Source organism: Lampetra planeri, chromosome 1, assembly GCF_965212315.1.
Source record: "Lampetra planeri chromosome 1, kcLamPlan1.2.h2, whole genome shotgun sequence".
Taxonomy (NCBI): Eukaryota; Metazoa; Chordata; class Hyperoartia; order Petromyzontiformes; family Petromyzontidae; genus Lampetra; species Lampetra planeri.
The window spans coordinates 29,287,113-29,308,261 of NC_136107.1; the positions used below are offsets into that span (position 1 = coordinate 29,287,113).

A 21,149-nucleotide genomic window follows, 5' to 3' on the forward strand; every position below is an offset into this window, starting at 1 on the left:
GATAATCATCACCAGCTCCATCAATCCATTATCATCATCCATGGCCGGTGATTGTGAAAGGCTTAGATGAATGGAGGCATTGCCTGCACAACTCCTTTTATTCATGAAATGGCTGCAGACAGTCGGGAGTTTCCGTGGATAAATTTTGGCTGTGCATTAGTTTTTATATATGTCTGTATATTTATATATTTTTTTGTGAAACAAAGCATACCCGATATATGTCTCTCCCTTTGACGACGTTTCGCAAATCTGTCGTCGCGTTATTATGAACACCGCTACCTGATTTGCGTCACCTCAACCCCACTCACGTTGCTGACAGCATAATTGTTCGTCTTATCTCGTTATCTGTAACCTCTCAGCCTTCGCCTCCACCTGGAACCGCTTTGTGTCGCGCTTAAATAAATATACTGAACTGTAGAGTACAATATATTATTTATGTACAGTATTTTTATTTGTTTGTATAGTGAACTGCATCTTATTGTACTCTGTCATTTGTGTTTAAGTTTACTGCGTTGAGTGGTATTTTTGGTAACGTAACGTAACGTTGTGGGTACGTCTAGGATGAAGACGCGAGTGTTAACACAACGCGTCACCGCACAGCCTCCATGGTCTTCGCTTTTATTTTTGTAAGGCGGTATTTTTTTCATGAAATAGGGCTCGCCGTTACCTGCGAGGTGTGGAGATGTGGCTCATTGACAAGTACGATGAGGTGACAGAGCGGAGCACTGCGGTTATGGTTAAGGGCAAGTGCCGGTTAATACGTGTTAACTAGTTACTAGCCGGAAAGCCTCTTCACGATCGTCTTCATTGATACATTGTACAAAACATCGCACAATGAGCGTTAAGGTGTTGCTCATTTCCTTTTTACAACCCTGAAACAGTGATGGAAATTCCATATTCCTATGACGGGGGTGATTTTATTCATAGAACAAGTGTTGACTTCCAATGTCACGACTGTGACTGTACCAAAAGGAATTATGCAAGTAAACATTACATTTCCCTAACACGTGTGGATGTGCGTAGCGATAATCATTAACGTGAGCGCGATTGAGTGCGTGCGCGCATCGATCCTCACCGTCCAGCGTTGATTTTTATTTTCAGAATGATTGCCCTTTATCATCAGAGGATCAAGTGGCTGTTGCAAGACAGCAGGAAGGTACTGTGTATTAAATGTACATTTGACGACGGAAGGTCAAACACTTAATGTTATCTTTTGTAATTTTCCAAAAGTGGAATGGGTGAGGCACAGAAGTGAATGCCACCGTGGGTTCATTTCACTGCACAAGGTTCGTTACACTAATTTGTGTGTATGTATGTTCAAGTTATTTCGTAGCCAACCGTGCTTGTGTAGTGGTGGTGTTGACGTGCGCCGACTGTGACAGTGATGGATCACGGGGCGGCGCGGGGTGCGGGGTTGGGCACGCGTTGTGGGCGTGGTGTGGACGCGCGCGCCGGGAGTGACAGATGACGGGGCGGCGCGGTGTGGGTGGTGAGGCACGCTGAGATGTGGGAAAACAGGATCGTAGCCAGCGCCCAGTGATTGGTCGAATAAGATGGGTGCTCGCAGCGACATCCGCAGGTGGGGTATAAAGGGGGACGCGCGAGAGCACTCGGGGAGAGTTACCCAGTTGAAGACCAGAAGACGGAGCTGAAGACCAGGTGCCCCGAGACCCCTAGTCCCGCCGTCCTTGTGGGGACCGGGGCCCTGTGTGGCTCGGAGGCGAGACTGTGGGACCCGGGGTCCGACGCCCACGTGGGTCGGCCTGGGGACCCACAGTCAAGACGGACACCCCGGGCAGGGAGTGTCCCGAATAGCTCAGTGGGCGTTAGTCGCCAGAATAGCTCAGTGGGCGTTAGTCGCCAGGGTAGCTAAGAGGGCGTTAGTCGCCAGGGTAGCTAAGAGGGTGTTTGTCACCCGAATAGCTCAGTGGGCGTTAGTCGCCAGAATAGCTCAGTGGGCGTTAGTCGCCAGGGTAGCTAAGAGGGCGTTAGTCGCCAGGGTAGCTAAGAGGGTGTTTGTCACCCGAATAGCTCAGTGGGCGTTAGTCGCCAGAATAGCTCAGTGGGCGTTAGTCGCCAGGGTAGCTAAGAGGGCGTTAGTCGCCAGGGTAGCTAAGAGGGTGTTTGTCACCCGAATAGCTCAGTGGGCGTTAGTCGCCAGAATAGCTCAGTGGGCGTTAGTCGCCAGGGTAGCTAAGAGGGCGTTAGTCGCCAGGGTAGCTAAGAGGGTGTTTGTCACCCGAATAGCTCAGTGGGCGTTAGTCGCCAGAATAGCTCAGTGGGCGTTAGTCGCCAGGGTAGCTAAGAGGGCGTTAGTCGCCAGGGTAGCTAAGTGGGTGTTTGTCACTCGATTAGCTCAGCGGGCGTTAGTCGCCAGAATAGCTCAGTGGGCGTTAGTCGCCAGGGTAGCTAAGAGGGCGTTAGTCGCCAGGGTAGCTAAGAGGGTGTTTGTCACCCGAATAGCTCAGTGGGCGTTAGTCGCCAGAATAGCTCAGTGGGCGTTAGTCGCCAGGGTAGCTAAGAGGGCGTTAGTCGCCAGGGTAGCTAAGAGGGTGTTAGTCACCCGAATAGCTCAGTGGGCGTTAGTCGCCAGGGTAGCTGAGTGGGCGTTAGTCGCCAGGGTAGCTAAGTGGGTGTTTGTCACCCAAGATACTAAGTGGGTGTTTGTCACCCGAGATACTAAGTGGGTGTTTGTCACCCGAGATACAAAGTAGGTGTTAGTCACCTGTGAACGAGTTTGGTAAAATAAAGAGTGTGTTACCCGTGAAGTCGTCTCCCGCCGAGTTACTACATTACAACTGGCGTCAGAAGTGAACCTGTCTTCAAGAAGAATGGACACGAGGAAGACTACCCGTACCCACGAGCGAGGTCGGGAAGACGACGGCGTACCGGGGACACCAACCTCGGGAGGAGAGGACGAGGAGTTGCCGCCGATGCAGCACTTCGCGGTGATGGCCGACGCTCCGCTCGCCTCCGACACCAGCCTCCAAGACGCACACTCCAGGTTGGCGGAGTTGCTACTCGCCGCCGCCGCTGTCTTGGCGGACATCTCCGTTCCGGCGAGCGAAAAAACGGCTGCGGGGTTGGTGGAGAAAGCGAGATTGGAGGGATCCCGCCAAAAGGCGCTTCGCGCCAAAAGTCTGGAAGTTGCCGCCGTTTTTGAGGGGCCGCCATCGATTGGCGGGAAGCACGGACACCACGTGGCCGGAGACCTCCGCTCAGCGCAGCCCACGTCATCAGCGCGCGCCGGAGCTCTCCATTTTGCGCCTGACAACCGAGCCGACATTTTACACAACTACAGCGGAGCGCGGGAAAATCTCTCCGACGTCGACGACGATCGGGTCCTCCAGCAAAGATTGCCCGCGCTGTCGGCGTTCAAGGCGGATGGGGGCGACTGGGGAGCCTTCCAACGAAGGTTCCTCGCTCATCAGGAGATGTCGGGGTGGTCCGACATCACTGCCCTGCGTGCGTTGCCAGCGATGCTCGACGACGACGCGCTTGCAGCCTTCACATCTGCTGCAAGGTCGTCCCGCTCTACGCTCCAGGCCGCACTACACCTGATGGCGAAGGTGTTCGGACCGCCCTCCACGTGTCGCCACCAGTTCTACGATCGGCGGAAGGTGGCTGGAGAAACGACGCTCGCCTATCGCACGGCACTGCTCGCCTTGGCGGACGCAGCTTTTCCCCGCATGGATAAGGAGGGGAAGGACGCCATGGTGACGGAGCAGCTGCTGGCGTTGGCCCACGAGTTGTGGGTCCCCATCAATGTGGCGGACGAAATGGATATCTGCTCCCTGGCGATCGCCACGAGCATTCACGCGTACGAGGTCCTCAAACGCAAGCCGGGGGTCGTCTGCAAATTGGCGGGGAACGCGGTACTGGCCGCCACGATCGCCGAACCTCAGCCAGCTGCGGATCAGGAGCAGGCCTTCGCTGCATCGCGTCCGGGGGAGTGGAGAACGGGAGGTCGTTCGCCCACACGTTCATCCCGCAAGCTGGAGCAACCGAAACCTACGACGTCCCTCGTCGTCTGCTACAACTGCGGCCTTCGGGGTCACGTCGCAGCCGGGTGCCGGGCCCCGCGTCAGCGCGCCACAGGACCACGTCGGGACGACGACCAGGCCCACAAGGCATCCCAACAAAACCCGGCAAGTCGCGGCACCTCACACGCTCGGTCCACAAACACGGCACATTCGGGTCGCCGCTTGGCGGTGGGGGGTTCGCGGCTGGGTGCCGGGGGTTCATTTCGGTGAGGGGGGTCCGTACACGGCCCGCAAGCAGTCGAATGGTCCGAATTGGCCCACAGGATAGTGGCTGCGTCGGCCGGGTCGTCCGTGGTAACGGGGTTTATTGACGGGGTTGAGGTCCGGGTGCTTGTGGACACGGGTGCGTCGGCCACTATAATTTCGGACCTTATTTATAACATTCTTCCCGTCAAAAGTAGACCCCTTCTGCCAGTGGACGTGCCATTTTATGCGGCGAATGGGGGATCCCTGGGAATCATCGGCCAGATTCGGGCGACTATTTGCATTGGTGACGTCAAATTGGCGGGCCCTATTTTTGTATCATCATCGCTGGCCGTTCCCTGTTTGCTAGGTACGGACTTTTTGTCCAAAATGCCCATCAAAATTCTCATAGATCAGGCCTGCATTGAGCTTCCGTCAGGTCGGCGGGTTGCGTTCTTGACGAGCCCTACCAAAATACGCACGGTTTGTGCGACGGTGCAGGCGCTGCCAACTCAGACTGTACGGGTGCCCCCGGGATCGCAAATGTTGGTACCCCTTCGGTTGAGGAAGCCACTCGAGGTGGGTGCGGTGGCACAGGGGGTGCTGTTGGGGCCGTCTGACAGGGCCAGAAGGGGCCTCGACTTAGCGGTTGCTCAAACCATGGTGAGAGGGGACAGTGAGCCGTTCGTAAGGGTCCTGAATACGGGGTTGCGGCCGGCCGTAATTGCGCAGGGAACGGTGCTGGCTCACGCCGCGCCGCTACCCGTTGAGGAACGGCTCGTGGCTCAAGCGGATTTCACTGTCGAGTCGCATCCTCCAAGTGATGAGGGGACAGAGTGGTTGGACTCATTGTGTGCCGGTTCTGCTAACTTGTCCAAAGTGCAATTGGGAGTCGACGCTCCCACGGGGAGGGATTCGCTGTTGTCGTTGCCCCTCATCGAGTGGGGCCGTCTCCAAATGTCCGACAGCTCCCTACTTACGCTACGTCGAAAAGTTGGCGCTCCCGAGGTAGGGGATGCGCGGGTCGGTTCCTGGGTGTGCAGACAGGGCCTTTTGATGAAGTGGGACAACATGTCCCGGCGTCACGTGCTCGTTGTGTCTGTTGCTATGCGGGGTAGGGTCGTTCTGGCAGCTCATGAACGGCTCATGCATCTGGGTTTTCACAAAACGCTCGCCCTAATCCAGCGAGACTATTATTGGCCGGGGATGGGTAACGACGTGGCGAACATTCTTAAGGGATGCGTAGGGTGCGCCAAAAGAAAACCGCCACCATTGGCAGCTAATCCACCGCTGCAATCCATTCAAGTTTCGCGCACAAACGAATTGGTTGCGTTGGACATCTTGGGGCCCTTTCCTGCTACACCGAGGGGAAATAGGTTCCTGCTGGTTGGCGTAGAATACTTCACCCGATGGCCCATGGCATGGCCACTCGCCAACCAGTCGGCTGCAGCGGTGGCGGACGCCTTCGTCCAGGGTTATGTTTTGGACAAGGGCGCCCCCGAACGCTTGCTGACGGATCAAGGAAAGAATTTTTCGAGCGTTTTGTTGCGCGAGGTGTGCGACCTGTTGGGTACAATGAAAGTGCGTACTTCCCCCTACCACCCGCAGACTGACGGGATGGTTGGGCGTCTGAACAGGACGATTACGTCTATGCTGTGCCAACAGGTCTGCGACGATCAGGTTGATTGGGACTTACAGGTGCCGGGGGTACTCGCGGCCTATCGAATGGCCCCTCATGCGGCGACGGGGTTTTCCCCATTTTTTCTTATGTATGGGCGGGAGGCCGATCCGGCCATGGACGTCCAACTGGGGATTTCCCAGCCACGTGCAAAATCAAAATTGGCAGACCACATCAAATTTAATATCGCCAAATTGACTGAAGCGCGGGAGGCGGCGAGGTTGAATTCGCGGTCTCGGCAAATCGCGAACGAGAGATTGCATGGGCGGAGGGTGCATACGCATGATTGGAAACCAGGCGATGAGGCCTGGCTGCATTGTCCACATGCACCATTGGCTACGTCCCCCAAATTGTTGAGACCTTGGAGGGGACCGGTGGAAATTGTGCGGGTTGCACGACCCCAGAGTATACAGATTAAATGGGAAAAACGCCGTTGGTACGTGCACCCCTCCCGACTGAAGCCCTATGCGGCACCGTGTGACCCCGTTCTGTGCCGTAACGACCGGGCGTGTGATGTGACCGTCGACTTGGGGAGGGAGGTGTCGCAGGCTGCTCCTCACGTGTCTCCACCTGACCCACCCCCAGGTGCCTCGGGCTTGACGGCTGCTGACCGTCGGGAACCTGAACCCCGCGGCACGCACGGGTCCTCGATGCCTGGCCAATGTCTTCCTGAACTGCCGGCACCACCGGACGTTCAACCGTGTCTGGTGCCGTACGACGGACCGGCAAGGCGGACTCGGGCTAGGGCACAACAATTTTCATGAAGACATTTTTTTTCGACACCGAGCTCGCCCGGTGTTCCCCTCTGCCGGGGTAATGTCCCGTTGTAGGGACGCTCGGAAAGAATGGGACGCTGCACGAGTCGAGAGAGAAAAAAAAAAAAAAAAAAAAATTTCCATTTATTTTTCTTTCTGCATACACATTGCTATTGTCACTCGCCGGATTGTATATATTGTTCTGTTGTCGCGGTGGCATTGGTTGATGGTTGCGGATGGTAGTGTTCGCGTTGTGTTGTGTTGTTACGTTAGTTGTTGTTCTTGTTGTTGTGTTGTGTTACGGGGCACACAGGGGGGTTTGTATATTTTTATAGCAGCCGGGTCGGCTGCGAGCTATGTGGTAGGGGGTGATGTAGTGGTGGTGTTGACGTGCGCCGACTGTGACAGTGATGGATCACGGGGCGGCGCGGGGTGCGGGGTTGGGCACGCGTTGTGGGCGTGGTGTGGACGCGCGCGCCGGGAGTGACAGATGACGGGGCGGCGCGGTGTGGGTGGTGAGGCACGCTGAGATGTGGGAAAACAGGATCGTAGCCAGCGCCCAGTGATTGGTCGAATAAGATGGGTGCTCGCAGCGACGTCCGCAGGTGGGGTATAAAGGGGGACGCGCGAGAGCACTCGGGGAGAGTTACCCAGTTGAAGACCAGAAGACGGAGCTGAAGACCAGGTGCCCCGAGACCCCTAGTCCCGCCGTCCTTGTGGGGACCGGGGCCCTGTGTGGCTCGGAGGCGAGACTGTGGGACCCGGGGTCCGACGCCCACGTGGGTCGGCCTGGGGACCCACAGTCAAGACGGACACCCCGGGCAGGGAGTGTCCCGAATAGCTCAGTGGGCGTTAGTCGCCAGAATAGCTCAGTGGGCGTTAGTCGCCAGGGTAGCTAAGAGGGCGTTAGTCGCCAGGGTAGCTAAGAGGGTGTTTGTCACCCGAATAGCTCAGTGGGCGTTAGTCGCCAGAATAGCTCAGTGGGCGTTAGTCGCCAGGGTAGCTAAGAGGGCGTTAGTCGCCAGGGTAGCTAAGAGGGTGTTTGTCACCCGAATAGCTCAGTGGGCGTTAGTCGCCAGAATAGCTCAGTGGGCGTTAGTCGCCAGGGTAGCTAAGAGGGCGTTAGTCGCCAGGGTAGCTAAGAGGGTGTTTGTCACCCGAATAGCTCAGTGGGCGTTAGTCGCCAGAATAGCTCAGTGGGCGTTAGTCGCCAGGGTAGCTAAGAGGGCGTTAGTCGCCAGGGTAGCTAAGTGGGTGTTTGTCACCCGATTAGCTCAGTGGGCGTTAGTCGCCAGAATAGCTCAGTGGGCGTTAGTCGCCAGGGTAGCTAAGAGGGCGTTAGTCGCCAGGGTAGCTAAGAGGGTGTTTGTCACCCGAATAGCTCAGTGGGCGTTAGTCGCCAGAATAGCTCAGTGGGCGTTAGTCGCCAGGGTAGCTAAGAGGGCGTTAGTCGCCAGGGTAGCTAAGAGGGTGTTAGTCACCCGAATAGCTCAGTGGGCGTTAGTCGCCAGGGTAGCTAAGAGGGCGTTAGTCGCCAGGGTAGCTAAGAGGGTGTTAGTCACCCGAATAGCTCAGTGGGCGTTAGTCGCCAGGGTAGCTGAGTGGGCGTTAGTCGCCAGGGTAGCTAAGTGGGTGTTTGTCACCCAAGATACTAAGTGGGTGTTTGTCACCCGAGATACTAAGTGGGTGTTTGTCACCCGAGATACAAAGTAGGTCTTAGTCACCTGTGAACGAGTTTGGTAAAATAAAGAGTGTGTTACCCGTGAAGTCGTCTCCCACCGAGTTACTACATTACACTTGTATAGGGACTGGGAATTGCGTATTTACTTTTGCATGTTGATTAGTGGATTCAGAGGTTCATCATCAAGTAGATATTTTCCAGTACGTTCAGGGATCCTATAAATACTCCCAGCGTTAGTATTTTTGGTATGCTTCCCTGATTATAGTGAAAGGCTATCACAGGGTAGGACATTTACAAAATTCGGCAAATTCGGACCATAACGCTGGCACATGATGGCCTACTCTCTTCAAAAATAAAAGTGAGTCGAAATGACACACACCGATAGAATGGATGACAGTAGATTGAAGAGACTGGTGATGGAATGGCAGCCTAAGGAGAGAGCATGCCATGGGCGATACAGATTGTACGTGGTGGCATTGCAGGACCATGAAGGATCGTGGTGATAATCAAAATCTTTATTTATCCTGGAGAAATCTGATGAGCTGCAAAGCTCTTTTTTTTACAGATGTCCAGTCGGGGTGGGTCACAAAAAACAATGCTAAAAAAACGATAGGAGTGCAAAGTAAAGGAAAGATAAAATATACAAATGAAACTAAACTATTTTTTTATCTTGCCAGGTAAAACCCAAATGAGGTATTAACTTATTTTTCAGAAGCTGCCTGACCACAAACGATAGCTCAACAAAGTGGCTTGTCACGTGGACATTTGTAGCAGCCAAAAACGCTTGATGTTGATTCTAAATGTGGAGGGAAAACCGGAGGACCCGCAGAAAAATCCCCGTGACCACGGAGAGAAAGAGACACCGCAAACTCCAAATGTACAGCAGGCGTTAGGGTCAGGATCTAACCCACGACCTCCTGTATACCAGGCGAGGTAGTTAACATCTCGCCACCGTGGCGCCCCCAGAGATAACAACAATTATAACTTTCCCTCATCTATAGTGTTGAATATTATAACTACGTATGTGTATAGTTTAGAGAGTACTTGTAAAGTTTTTGAATGTACGTCAGATAATCGGCAGCCCTAAAACCACATCACGGGCTATTTTGTGTGACAATTCACATTTCAAAATGCGGATTTGTAGACAGCCACCCTCTCGTGGAATTGATGGCGATGTATGCGGAGAATATTTCAGGTGCCTCTGCTGACTGTGATGCGTCGCGACGCACCCGCGACCCATTGAATCTGCTCGCACCTGCTTCCTGTAACAGGCGGAGGGGACGGAGGAAAGCGCTCGCCACCGTGTATCTAAACGCACATGCAGCACGCCTATCCCGTTGCGAGGGCCGTTTGGGAAATGTTCACGATTCATTTGGTGAAGCGATGGCAGGCGGGGAAAAGTCAATAAGCTTGCAGCTGTGTCGCACGAGGCCTGCTATTTTGTCACGGCTGACAACAACCGTCAATAAATAAATAAAATACCTGTTGAGACCTCTGGAACATCATGTTCATCGTGATAGAAAGATACACTTCCCTTCTATGTCACCATCATCATCAGCCATTGTCTTTCACACCGATGGATGAGAGCCCCCATTTGCCTCTGTCGTTTCTTATGGTCCTACAACGCTACACACTACCTAAAACTATTTACGCAATTTTTATTTTTACCAGGTAAAGGCCCACTGAGCTATGTAGCTCTTTTTCAGATGTGACCTGACCGAAAATGATAGCTCAACGAAGTGGCTTATCACGTGGAAATTTACAGTGGCCAAATACTCTTAAACGCGTGTTTTTGATTCTAAATGTAGAGGGAAAAACCGGAGGACCCGGAGAAAAATTCATGTGTACATAGAGAGAGATGTTCATGCAAACTCCAAATATACAGCAGGCGTCAGGGTCAGGATCAAACCCACGACCTCCTGTTTACCAGGCAAGGTAGTTAACATCTGGCCACCAATGCCATGGTGAATAAACCAACTCATAATAGAGATGCATTGTAATTTATATGACTACATTAACCCCCCCCCTCTGATCTTTGCACCTGATTGGCTCACAGTGACGATATCACATTTACTCCCACCTCTATTTAAGACCAAAACAGGAGGATGATTTATCTACATTTTTGGCTGTCGCCTGATGATGCTGGTTGTTGTTGTAATTACCGTTGAATTTACACGGTACTCGAATTGTAAATGTTGTAGTGGGTTTACTCTCGAACACAACCGGTTCGTGCTGAACTAGTAACTAATTGGCACGTTTTGTTTACGTGAAAAACCCCTTACTAATTGGCCGTGTCGAGTGGTGGTGGCGGAGTTTAATGACATGTTTATATTTACGCGATCCAACCTAACAAAAAAACCTCTGTTACAGATAACAATCAAGTTTGTTGGCGGTGGACGGTGTTACTACATCAATTCTGTGTTCTCTTGCGTTTCCCCGTACCCCCCCACCGCCCGCTCCCTGCCGGTCACGTTTGGAACCGTGCAGTTGTTTGGCCTGGTGCAGGGCACTCGCGTGGCCGTCATCGTGGATGCGTCCGATGCTAACTGTGTGCCCGGACGCCTCGCGGATCTCAGGACGTCGCTTCTGGTAACCTCTCTCGACGAGCACAGCCAAGGAGAGTTTTGTAACTTTCACGCATTTTGCTTTTTCGGCCCGGGTTATGACAATTTTGCATCGGGATAACGTCAAGCCTTGCCCCCCCCCCCACTTTTCATCGGGGGGTACCCTCCAAACCGCCGCCGTGTGTGGGTCATTGCGACATGAACCAGGAGCAACGTGGTTGGATTCACTCGACGTTTTCGAGCGCGTGGCTGCATCGCCTCGGGCCCCAGACGGGGTTTTTCTTCATCCGTGTGGTCTGGCAGAGCGGCCTTCACTCAGGTTGCCGACTGGCAGGGTTAAAGGCCACAATTAAATTCTGAGTTGATTTCCAGTTCGAAACGAGCATTTAGAGGCACTGGTCGTCTCCCCGTTTGCAGCCGCGAGTCAGCGGTGGAAATTCCACTTTCCGATGGCAGGGGTGAGTCTCTTCATGAGACAATAATAATTAAATTCATGAAGCGCCCTAAAACAACTGTTCTCAGGGCGCTATGCATGAAAAGGCGGAAATTGTTAAACATCAACCGAGGAAAGAAGACGCGAGAAAGACGTTTGAAAATAACTGAAGAGAGAAGGCCAACCACTGTTGACTTCCCCCACAAAGTATTGCCTATTTTATTGACCCCGAGAGGGATGATGGGCCGTGTGTCAGCCCCCAACCAGCATTTGATACAACACATTCAAAGGAACTTGTTTCTGTCTGAATGGGCTGGTTTCATCAGCTTGTTAAATATTTTAAAATCTGGTCTCAGTGGTGAAACGAGTGAATAAATAACCACCATTGATGAGAGCCCATTGAGACAATTCACCCATTTTGAAAGGGGGGGTTCTTTTCGGGCACGTTGATGGAGGAAAATGTCACGACGTCGAAACAGGACCCGAAGTTTCCTTTTCCCACCGAGTGAAGCCCATTGAGCTCAGAAGCTGTTTCCCGGCAAAGGGCGACTCGGCCGGCAGACAAACGTCAAAGCAGCGCGTGGAACAAACCGCACATGTGCCTGCGCATAAACGGCGCTATTCTAGTGCTGTATAAATGCGTTATACGTCAAGAAAAAGGTTATTTGAAAATTTAAATCTATAAACTATACGATAAACTTTTTTATTTAGCTAGGTAACGCCCACTGAGCTATGTAGCTTTTTTCAGATGTGGCCTGGCCACAAATGATAGCTCAACGAAGTGGCTTATCGTGTCGACATTTACAGCAGCCAAAGAGTTTAAATGCATGCTTCTAAATGTGGAGGGAAAAATCGGAGAAGGACCCGGAGACAAATCCACGTGAACACAGGGAGAGAGACACTGCAAACTCCAAATATATAGGTGCCAGGGTCGCGATCGAACCCACAACCTCCGGTACACTAGGCAAGGTAGTTAACATTTCGCCGCCGAGGAGCCACAGTGTCAACAGAAAAAAAAATTGAATAGTTATCACCTTCACATTTTATATACAGCACATCGAGTGTGGCGTCACGCGTGGTGTCTTGAGTGCATTGCCGTCGTGAGCTTGGTTTGCGAAGTGGAATCACCTGCGTGTGTGGGTGTCATGCTCCTGGAGTGCGATTGTCGATGCATTCCTGTGCCGATGTCACCACAGCAACTGGTGGATGAGCAGCTGTGCTACAGGAAGCAGCTGTACCTGCTGAGCTGTGGAAGCAAAGATAAGCCACTGTGGGACACGGCTCGACACGTCAACCTGCGCATGTAAGCTCGCCCGCGTCACTCCGGGATGTACAGGCATCCAGCTAGAAGTTAGAAAGCATCCCAGCTTGAAGCCATGGTGGCGACATGTTAACTACCTTGCCTGGTATACAGGAGGTAAACTATAACCAGGTAAGGCCCCCTAAGCTGTAGAGCTCTTTTTTAGAAGCTACTTGGCCACAAATGATAGCCCAACAAAGTGGCTTAGCACATGGACATTTAAAGCAGCCAAATGCTCCAAATGCACGTTTCTAAATCTGAGTGGAAAAACCTGAGGACCCAGAGTTTTCATGGGTTCGATCCCGACCCTGATGCCTGTATATTGGAGTTCGCATGTCTCTTTCTCCATGGTCGCATGGTTTTTTCTCTGGGTCCCCCTCCGGTTTTTTCCTCCACATTTAGAATATCACGTGTTTAGATTATTTGGCTGCTATACATTTCCATGTGATAAGCCACTTCGTTGAGCTATAATTTGTGGCCAGGGTGCATCTGAAAAAGAGCTACGCAGCTCAGTGGGCCTTACCTGGTAAAATACAAAATTGTTTAGTTTAGATTCAGTTTAGAAGTTGATTTCCTCAGTAAAGCCCGTCGAGCTAAGAAGCTCTTTTTAAGGGTGACTCAGTCGGCAGACAACAAAGCAATCCACAATTACAGATAAAAATTATGTTGTAATCTTACATTCACACTGAAACATGCGTGATTTTAATGGAGTCATTTTAAATGAGGACAGAGATAACAGAATGCCAAGAGATGAAACTATGGTGGGGTTCAAAACACTTTTGGGCAGCAGCTACATTGAATGCTTTTAATACAAATTGGGTGCGAAATATGACCCATCGGTTATCTGGCACGTGATTATCTGGCTTCCAACATTACCCGGCGGTCCCGGGCTAATCTGTAACCAGTCTGGCTATCGGTACCGCGTGCGTGACAAAAAAAAGTAGCTATGCTTGATTCCATGTCAAATATTATATACACAACATACAACTTAAATAATGAATATACTGCATGTATATCCATCTTTCGTGACTAATAACTACAGTAATAAAAACAAATTATACACGGTGCGATCCGGCGAAAAGTTGCGTGCAATTCGGCGTTCGCCGGAGCACCGGGCCTGAAGGCTGCATCACTCCGGCGATTGCCAAACACGCTTGGTTGTGTTGATACAAGAGCGTCGTGGTGCTACGTACATCATCACAACATTATGCAGTTTTTCAGATTGGAGTGGTAAGTGCAGTACAGTAAATACGTGAACCTTATACAATCATTTTGGTCTACTTGTATGTTTATGACAATTTCACATGGCAAAATGTAAAATACTAGCAAAGAAAGATATACACAACACCTAAAAACGTAATGTCATCCAAGAATGTGCAAAAATAAGCAATTTTAAATGATGACGGGGGATCATCCGGCGTTTTTGGAAACCCGGTACCCCTCCCCCCGAAACCGCCGGATAATCATCGATGATCGTCGACGATCGACTGTGTGAATAACAATCAGACGCGGGCCACAGCTTTTTAGGAATGTCCGATGGTAATTCTTCTTTCTTCTTCTTCTTCTTGTTCGTCCATCAAAGTTGATGATGACCATGGCACGTTTGTCATTTTGTTGGGTTTTGATGAGTGCGCAGATGGCTGAAGAGGCCAATCCGTGCCCAGAATTCTCTGTGGCACACTGGACAGGTCAGGGAGGATGTAGAGCTCTGAGGTGCAACCACACGTCCTTCCTTGGTAGATTTGCGCTGCTGCCTCTTCAAGATAGCACAGGAGCTTCTCCTACTCTCACAGAGGACTGCACCGTCCTGTACTTTTCTTCTCCAGGCAGGTCGGTCCTGTGCTAGGGATGGTAATAGCAACAACAGGTCAGACAAATACAGAGTGCGGATCTACGGACAACAGCCTTGTAAAATGAAACATATCCCGGCTACGCTGCGCACTGCGTCATAACAACAACAGCCATTCACTGCCCCTTTGTCAACTCACGGATGGATGAAGATTCCCCCATGCCGTTGTCGGACATGGCTGCTCGTGTGGCCATCCATCACCCCCAGAGTGGTCAGGGCGGATTAGTGTGGAGGGAGGGGCGGGTCCCAGGACTGGTGCAGGACTCTCACTCGCCACCGATGTTAGCCCTGGCCGTGAATCGAACTCGGGTGATTGGGCTCAAAGCGCAGTGCGCTAACCCACTGCGCCACCGCTCCACTCTGCTTGCACATTGCATAACCGTGTCATGACCAAAGCATGACCGAGGCAACAGACCACCTACCTGAGATAGCGTGCGTGCGTGCGGAAAGTCTGGAAGTTAATCAAGGCGTCTGATTGGTGCAGGGAGGCCTCAAAGCCGATGGGTTAGGGTATGAGATTCAAAGGGGATTGGAGGAGAGATTCAAACGTAAAAGGCGGGAAACGAGGGTTGATTGGAGACGACCATTGGAGGACGAGGATTGGCTGAGTGAAATGGGCTGAGCGAAGCTTCCAGAAAGGGGGCTCGGAGGATATAAAAGGGGATAGGAGAGGCGACGCTTTGGGGAGAAGGGGAAGTTGGTGCATCAAGAACCGAAGTGCGGGCCTCGGGATAGTGCCGTGTCCGAATAAAGGCTCTTAAGTAACGAAGAAACCACGTGTGTCGCACGTTATCACAACTGTATAAAAAAAGGTCAAGTTCTTCATATCCAGTAGAATCTGATATTCCAGAACTTTATGTGTAAACATTTATTAAATAGGCTCACGATGCTTTACTAAAAACAACCAGTCTCACTTATTGCTAAATGTTTTCTGGAGTAAACTCATGGAATGATGGTTGCATGACGTCATCATTTTATTAGCTCGTGTAACTTAACCGCTTATTTCTTCGTTTAATTGACAACTTGTGCGTTATAATAAGCACGAGAGATTATAACGGTCAGACATGTTCATGGCAGGCTTATGTTTTGGTTAATTGCAGTTGAATAACTTATAATCTCAATTTACGCTGGAAGTACTACAGCTAAGCACAAGCACGACACAGTAAGATTGCGTAACAAAATGCGAAGTTATGAAATTTGATCTCGTAGCATGAATACAAAATATAATATCGCGGCAACCCGAGTATGTACACGAATGGAACCCTGTCTCATTGAGTGTGAAGGACGCTTAACTCGCAGGGAAGGAAAACTGACACCCATCAAACGTTATAATAAGAGTTATTATAGTTAAACTGCAGTGAGATGTACAGAAAGGTGATGAGACGGTTTCAGGGTAAAAACATATTAAGAGGCCGTCACGACAAGCGAGGGTATAAAGTGGACAGACGGAAACGGAACTTACTCGGCTGGAATGAAAATAAGTGAAGCGAAGTGCAATGACACGCTATGAAAATAAAACTGATATAAACTGCAGTATGTTAATGCTCATTACAGCCACATTCGTAAACGAAACACATTTGTAAACAGTAAATAAAATGAAGCTTGTACGTGCTAACACATGTAGCTGAACCTTTCAGCGGATTGTGTGTACTGTATGTATGTTGAACTTATTTCGCACCGTACATAGCCAACCGTGCTATTCGGAGGTGCGGATAGACCTTTAAAGGAATTCATTGGCGATGATACACGCTTTTACAAGTGATGATTTCCTTTTTCGGTCACTCAGTGATACAATATTCTGATTTAATCTGCCATACGTGGTCAAAGTAAAGTAAATCCTTGGTTTCATTTATTCACTTTGCCTTTCGGATCCTGCAATACAAATCGGTTATCGTAACGTAATTATATTGAGCCGTTCCCGCACAACGATTTAACTTGTAGCCTATCTCCAGCCCGCTGTGAATGTCATCGTGCCACGTGTAACCGATGGTGGCTCTCAAATGCCATTCTGCGAGCGTACAATTCGGATGATATACTGTCATCGACTTTCGAATGAAAAATTGCCACAGAGATTTTTACAAACGATGCTGTCAACCTTATCACGCACCGAAAGCACACCGTGGCCTTTTTTCCCACATAACATCTTAAAGCACACGAGAATGTGCTTGGCTTAACTTCACAACAGTCTCTTAATGCAGTGTTAACCCCTCTCCCATTCCGATGACTTACGTATGTCATAACTATTGGTACCGAGGCTCCCACAAAGCCATGCGGGAAGGTGTGTGGCACAATTTGGCGCTGGCTATCGTAGAGTGCGGCGGTTGTGTCGCTACAGTTCTCTATCATGAATAACGTGTTTAAAAACAACGGCGCTTTGCCTCTAAATAAAATTGACGCCGAACCGCTCGCTTGTTCCAGAGATTTAACGGTGAATGGGAAACCCACCCTGCAATTTGCGGTCGTCTCAGCGGCACGGTGGCTTGGGTTCAATCCCGACCCTGATGCCTTTATATGCGGAGTTTGCATGTTCTCCCCATGATCGCGTGGATTTTTCTCCGGATTTTCCCTACACATTTAGAATTGACACGCGTTTAGAGTATTTGGCCGCTATAAATTTCCACATGGTGATAAGGCACTTTGTTGGGGTATAATTTGTGAGAGCCAGGTCACTTCTGAAAAACAGCTACATAGCTCAATGGGCCTTACCTGGTAAAATAAAATAATTTATAGTTTACCTCCTATATACCAGGTGAGGTAGCTAACATCTTGCCACCATGGCAAGATATATAAGTTAATACCTCAGTGGGCTTTACCTAGTGCAGGGGTCGGCAACCTACGGCTCCGGAGCCGCATGCGGCTCTTTACGGGCTGCTTCTTGACGATATGTACGTATGTACAGTATGTACTCAGATGCATTGCGGCTCTTGAAATACTGAATTTTGTACCGAATTGGAAAGAAATGGCTCTTCTTGTTATTTTGGTTGCCGACCCCTGACCTAGTGAGATACATTTCTGTTTAGTTTTATTTGTATATTTAAAAAAAAAGTTATTTTTTAACCTTTCCTATACTTTGTATTCTTTTTTATAGTCCCGGAAACGGGAAAGGGTTCATTTCCAACAAAGAATGCGTGCATATAGCTTCCATCGTGACCATCATCCCTCATGCCCCGGATGTCATTCTGCGGCGAGCTCCTCGTGCATGGCAGCGGTTGCGCGATGCATTTGTCTTCGTCTCACGATCACGCTCAACGCGCCCTCCCCGCGTGTGAACGCCCTGTAGTGTGAACGAGGCACGGCAGTGGGCGAGCGAGCTGGCGGGCAGCGGAGGAAACAACGTGCTGGCCGCGGTTAAACGGGCGCTGTGCGCTCCCGACGTCTCCTCCGTGCTGCTCGTCCTGGGCTCGTGGTGAGGAAATCGAGAATGGGGGTTTCACCCCTGTGGAGCTGACGGAGTCACGGTGACTGCGGTGGCGTGTGATTGAAGGGTGCTTGGCCCCCCGGGGGGTTTTCGATGTTGGTAGTTTAGTTTTCTGGTAACTCGGGGACGATTTTATCTTGGTTTGAAACGTCCCTGTGGATTTTCAGTTTACATCGATCGCATTTTTTTTTACAGATTGGGTGAACGGGCCACGGAGATTCATTATCGCTGTTATGAGGTGGACCCCTGTGTGTGTCCGTAGTTTTTTTGTAGGGTCCTCACGTTGTAGTGGTTTTGTGTTTTGAGTTTTATGGTGGAGATTTAAAAATGTTATGCCAGCAAAATGTCGTTCATGAATTGCAAGGCAGCCGTGTCGAATTGGACGATTGACTGCCTTACGAGCTAGTATTTTCTCCAGGCCACAAGATTCTCCATCAAATTAGGAGAGTGAGAAAGCAAAATACAGAGTATTAAATGCACAACTCTGTAATGTAGCTACAGTGATAGGTGCTCAGAAGCTCCTGGAGAAAACCTGCCATGCTTTGCATGCCCTCTGATAATTATCAGGCTTAGAATATACCTCCGCATGCCCAAGTGATAGGCCACTTCGTTGGGCTATGATTTGTGACCAGGTAATTTCTGAAAAAAATATTTGTAGCTCAGTGGGCCTTACCTGGTAAAATAAAAGTAGTTTATAATTTACCTCCTGTATCCCAGGTGAGGTAGTTAACATCTTGCCACCGTGGAAAGATAAATAAGTTGATACCTCAATGACTTTTACCTGGTGAGATAAAAGTTAGTTTGGTTTTATTTGTATATTTTAAAGTGATTTGTTTACCTTTCGTATACTTTGCACTCGTATCGTATTTCAGTATTGTTTGTTGTTGTAATGTTCTGACCCGCGCCCTCTACTGGACATCTCTGAAAAAATAACTTTATAGTCATCGGGTTCCTCCTCCAGTATTAAATACATCTGATTCTGATTATTACGATTCTTATATCAGCCTGACTGAACGAAGGCAAACACGGGAAAAGGCGCAGCCCCTGCAATTGCTCTGGAGTGCCCCGCTTCAGGGTACTGAGGCTGACTCCTCCACGCTGACGAGAGACGTCTCGAAAGGGGCGGACGTGCCCACGCTTTACCCCATCACGCACACCACTTTACAGTCGACCGGCGTGCTCATTAATACTGCTGGATGTGAACCCCTAACCCTGAGCCTTTTACTTGGAGTGGGACCGTGGCCTTCTCTCTCGAGCAATCCAACAGTATTCCCTGACCCTAACGTTTGCCCGGAGTAGAACCATGACGTTCCCTCCCTAGCGGTTCACCGGCATTCCCTGACCTTTAACCCTGACCCTTACCTGGAGTAGAACTGTGACATTCCCTCCCTAGCGGTTCACCGGCATTCTCTGACCTTTAACCCTGACCCTTACCTGGAGTATATCCGTGACAATCCCTCCCTAATGGTTCACCGGCATTCTCTGACCTCTAACCCTGACCCTTACCTGGAGTATATCCGTGACAATCCCTCCCTATCTTCTTGGTTCTTTCGGTAAAGTCACGTAGAAGGGAAGTAATAAAATAATAAAAATAAAACATAATAAAATAAAAATAATATAATAATATATATATTATTATTATTTTATTACTTCCCTTCTACGTGACTTTACCAAAAGAACCAAGAAGATGAATCCCTGCAGTCACGAAAGCTTTAAATCGAAATCCCTCCCTAGTGGTTTACCGGCATTCTCTGACCTCTAACCCTGACCCTTACCTGGAGTATATCCGTGACAATCCCTCCCTAGTGGTTCACCGGCATTCCCTGACCTCTAACCTTTACCTTTACCTGGAGTAGAAACGTGACCTTCCCTCCCTAGAGGTCCACCAGCAATCCCTGACCCTAACCCTTACCTGGAGTTAGAATTGTGACCTACCCTCCCTAGCGGTCCAACAGCATTCCCTACCCCTGACCGTTACCCTTGCCTGGAGTAGAGCTAAAAAAAATACCGCTGAGTGGACAGAGAGAGGAGGAGGGGATTTAAGAACTATTTTACTATTTTTATTTCACCAGGTACGGCCCACTGAGCGATGTAGCTCTTTTTCAGAAGCGACCTGGCTATCGCATACAATAGCTCAATGAAGTGGCTTATCATCATCGTGTGGAAATTTATAGCAACGAAAAACTCGAATCGCATGTTCATTATAAATGTGGAGGGAAAAACCGGTGGATCCGGAGAAAAATCCACACGACCATGCGGAGAGAGACACGGGGTCGGGATCGATCCCATGACCATTGCATACTGGGCGAGGTAGTTAACATCTCGCCACCACGGCGCCCCTATCAGACACAGACACCATTGGGCACATGTACACCAATAGTGTTTCTATCAGGGCCCTGCTCAAGCATCACTAAAGCCTTCTCGTGTGCACCGCGCACACAGAAGGGAAACGACCGTCTCTCGGCCATGAGATTGTAGAGCGGTGTTCTTCACTAATTTTCAGAGGGGGCTACTTTTGCTGATAAGACATCATCAGTTTGTTGGCCGCCACACATTCGAAACCATTGGTGACAGCAGGACGACGTGGTGATGGAGGGGGGATTTTCACACTTCCGTATTGTCGGGGGGCCGCTTGTCAGGGGCCGGCACTAAAGGCCACTCAGGGACCTTGCCAGTGGCCCCGCGGTGGCCTTGCAACAAACGCTGCCATAGACCCTCGCAAAGTTCCCGCTCACTTTACACCCCTTGTGGAAGTGTACCGTACGATGGGCAGCATGTTTATCCATAATAATTAGCCAATGCCCACTTCAGCATCAGCCACGTGTGATGGGTTTACTAATAATAATGCAATTTATAACGCGCGCAAATTTGTGGATGTAACGGCCCCAACTCAGAGGCGTGGAGCCAAGCTCAGAGTCGCTCGAAAGTATGGTTATAGAGGTAAGTTTTTAAGTCTCTCTTGAAGGAGGCTATTGAGGTGATGCTGCGAATGTGCCACCGAGAAGCGGCGCATAGACATGACCATCCTGGATCTTGGTATCAAGAGGAGGTCGTGAGTCGCGTTGCCAGGCATCTGCCGTGTGCTGAGCTGCAAGTTGTCAATAATGAAGAAAGGTACGGCGGGCAGGCAGATGTGAAGGCAACGTGGCAGAGGCAGGCGATCTTGTATATGAACCTACTGGCGATGGATAGCCAGTTGAGGGCACGGAGACAGGCAAGTGAGTCGAGACGGGGATGAGTAGAGT

At 50.3% G+C, this 21,149-nt stretch overlaps 1 protein-coding gene across 3 annotated transcripts in view; it reads left to right on the forward strand.

Moving 5' to 3' along the window:
* Positions 1-21,149, forward strand: part of VWA3A (von Willebrand factor A domain containing 3A) — a 167,509-nt gene that overhangs the window by 21,237 nt on the left and 125,123 nt on the right. For all 3 annotated transcript variants that reach the window (XM_078598274.1, XM_078598292.1, XM_078598284.1), the window contains 4 exons: positions 1,102-1,156; positions 10,828-10,929; positions 12,534-12,640; positions 17,767-17,892. In XM_078598274.1, coding sequence (XP_078454400.1) covers positions 1,102-1,156; positions 10,828-10,929; positions 12,534-12,640; positions 17,767-17,892 — 390 coding nt within the window. The remainder of the gene's footprint in view (positions 1-1,101; positions 1,157-10,827; positions 10,930-12,533; positions 12,641-17,766; positions 17,893-21,149) is intronic.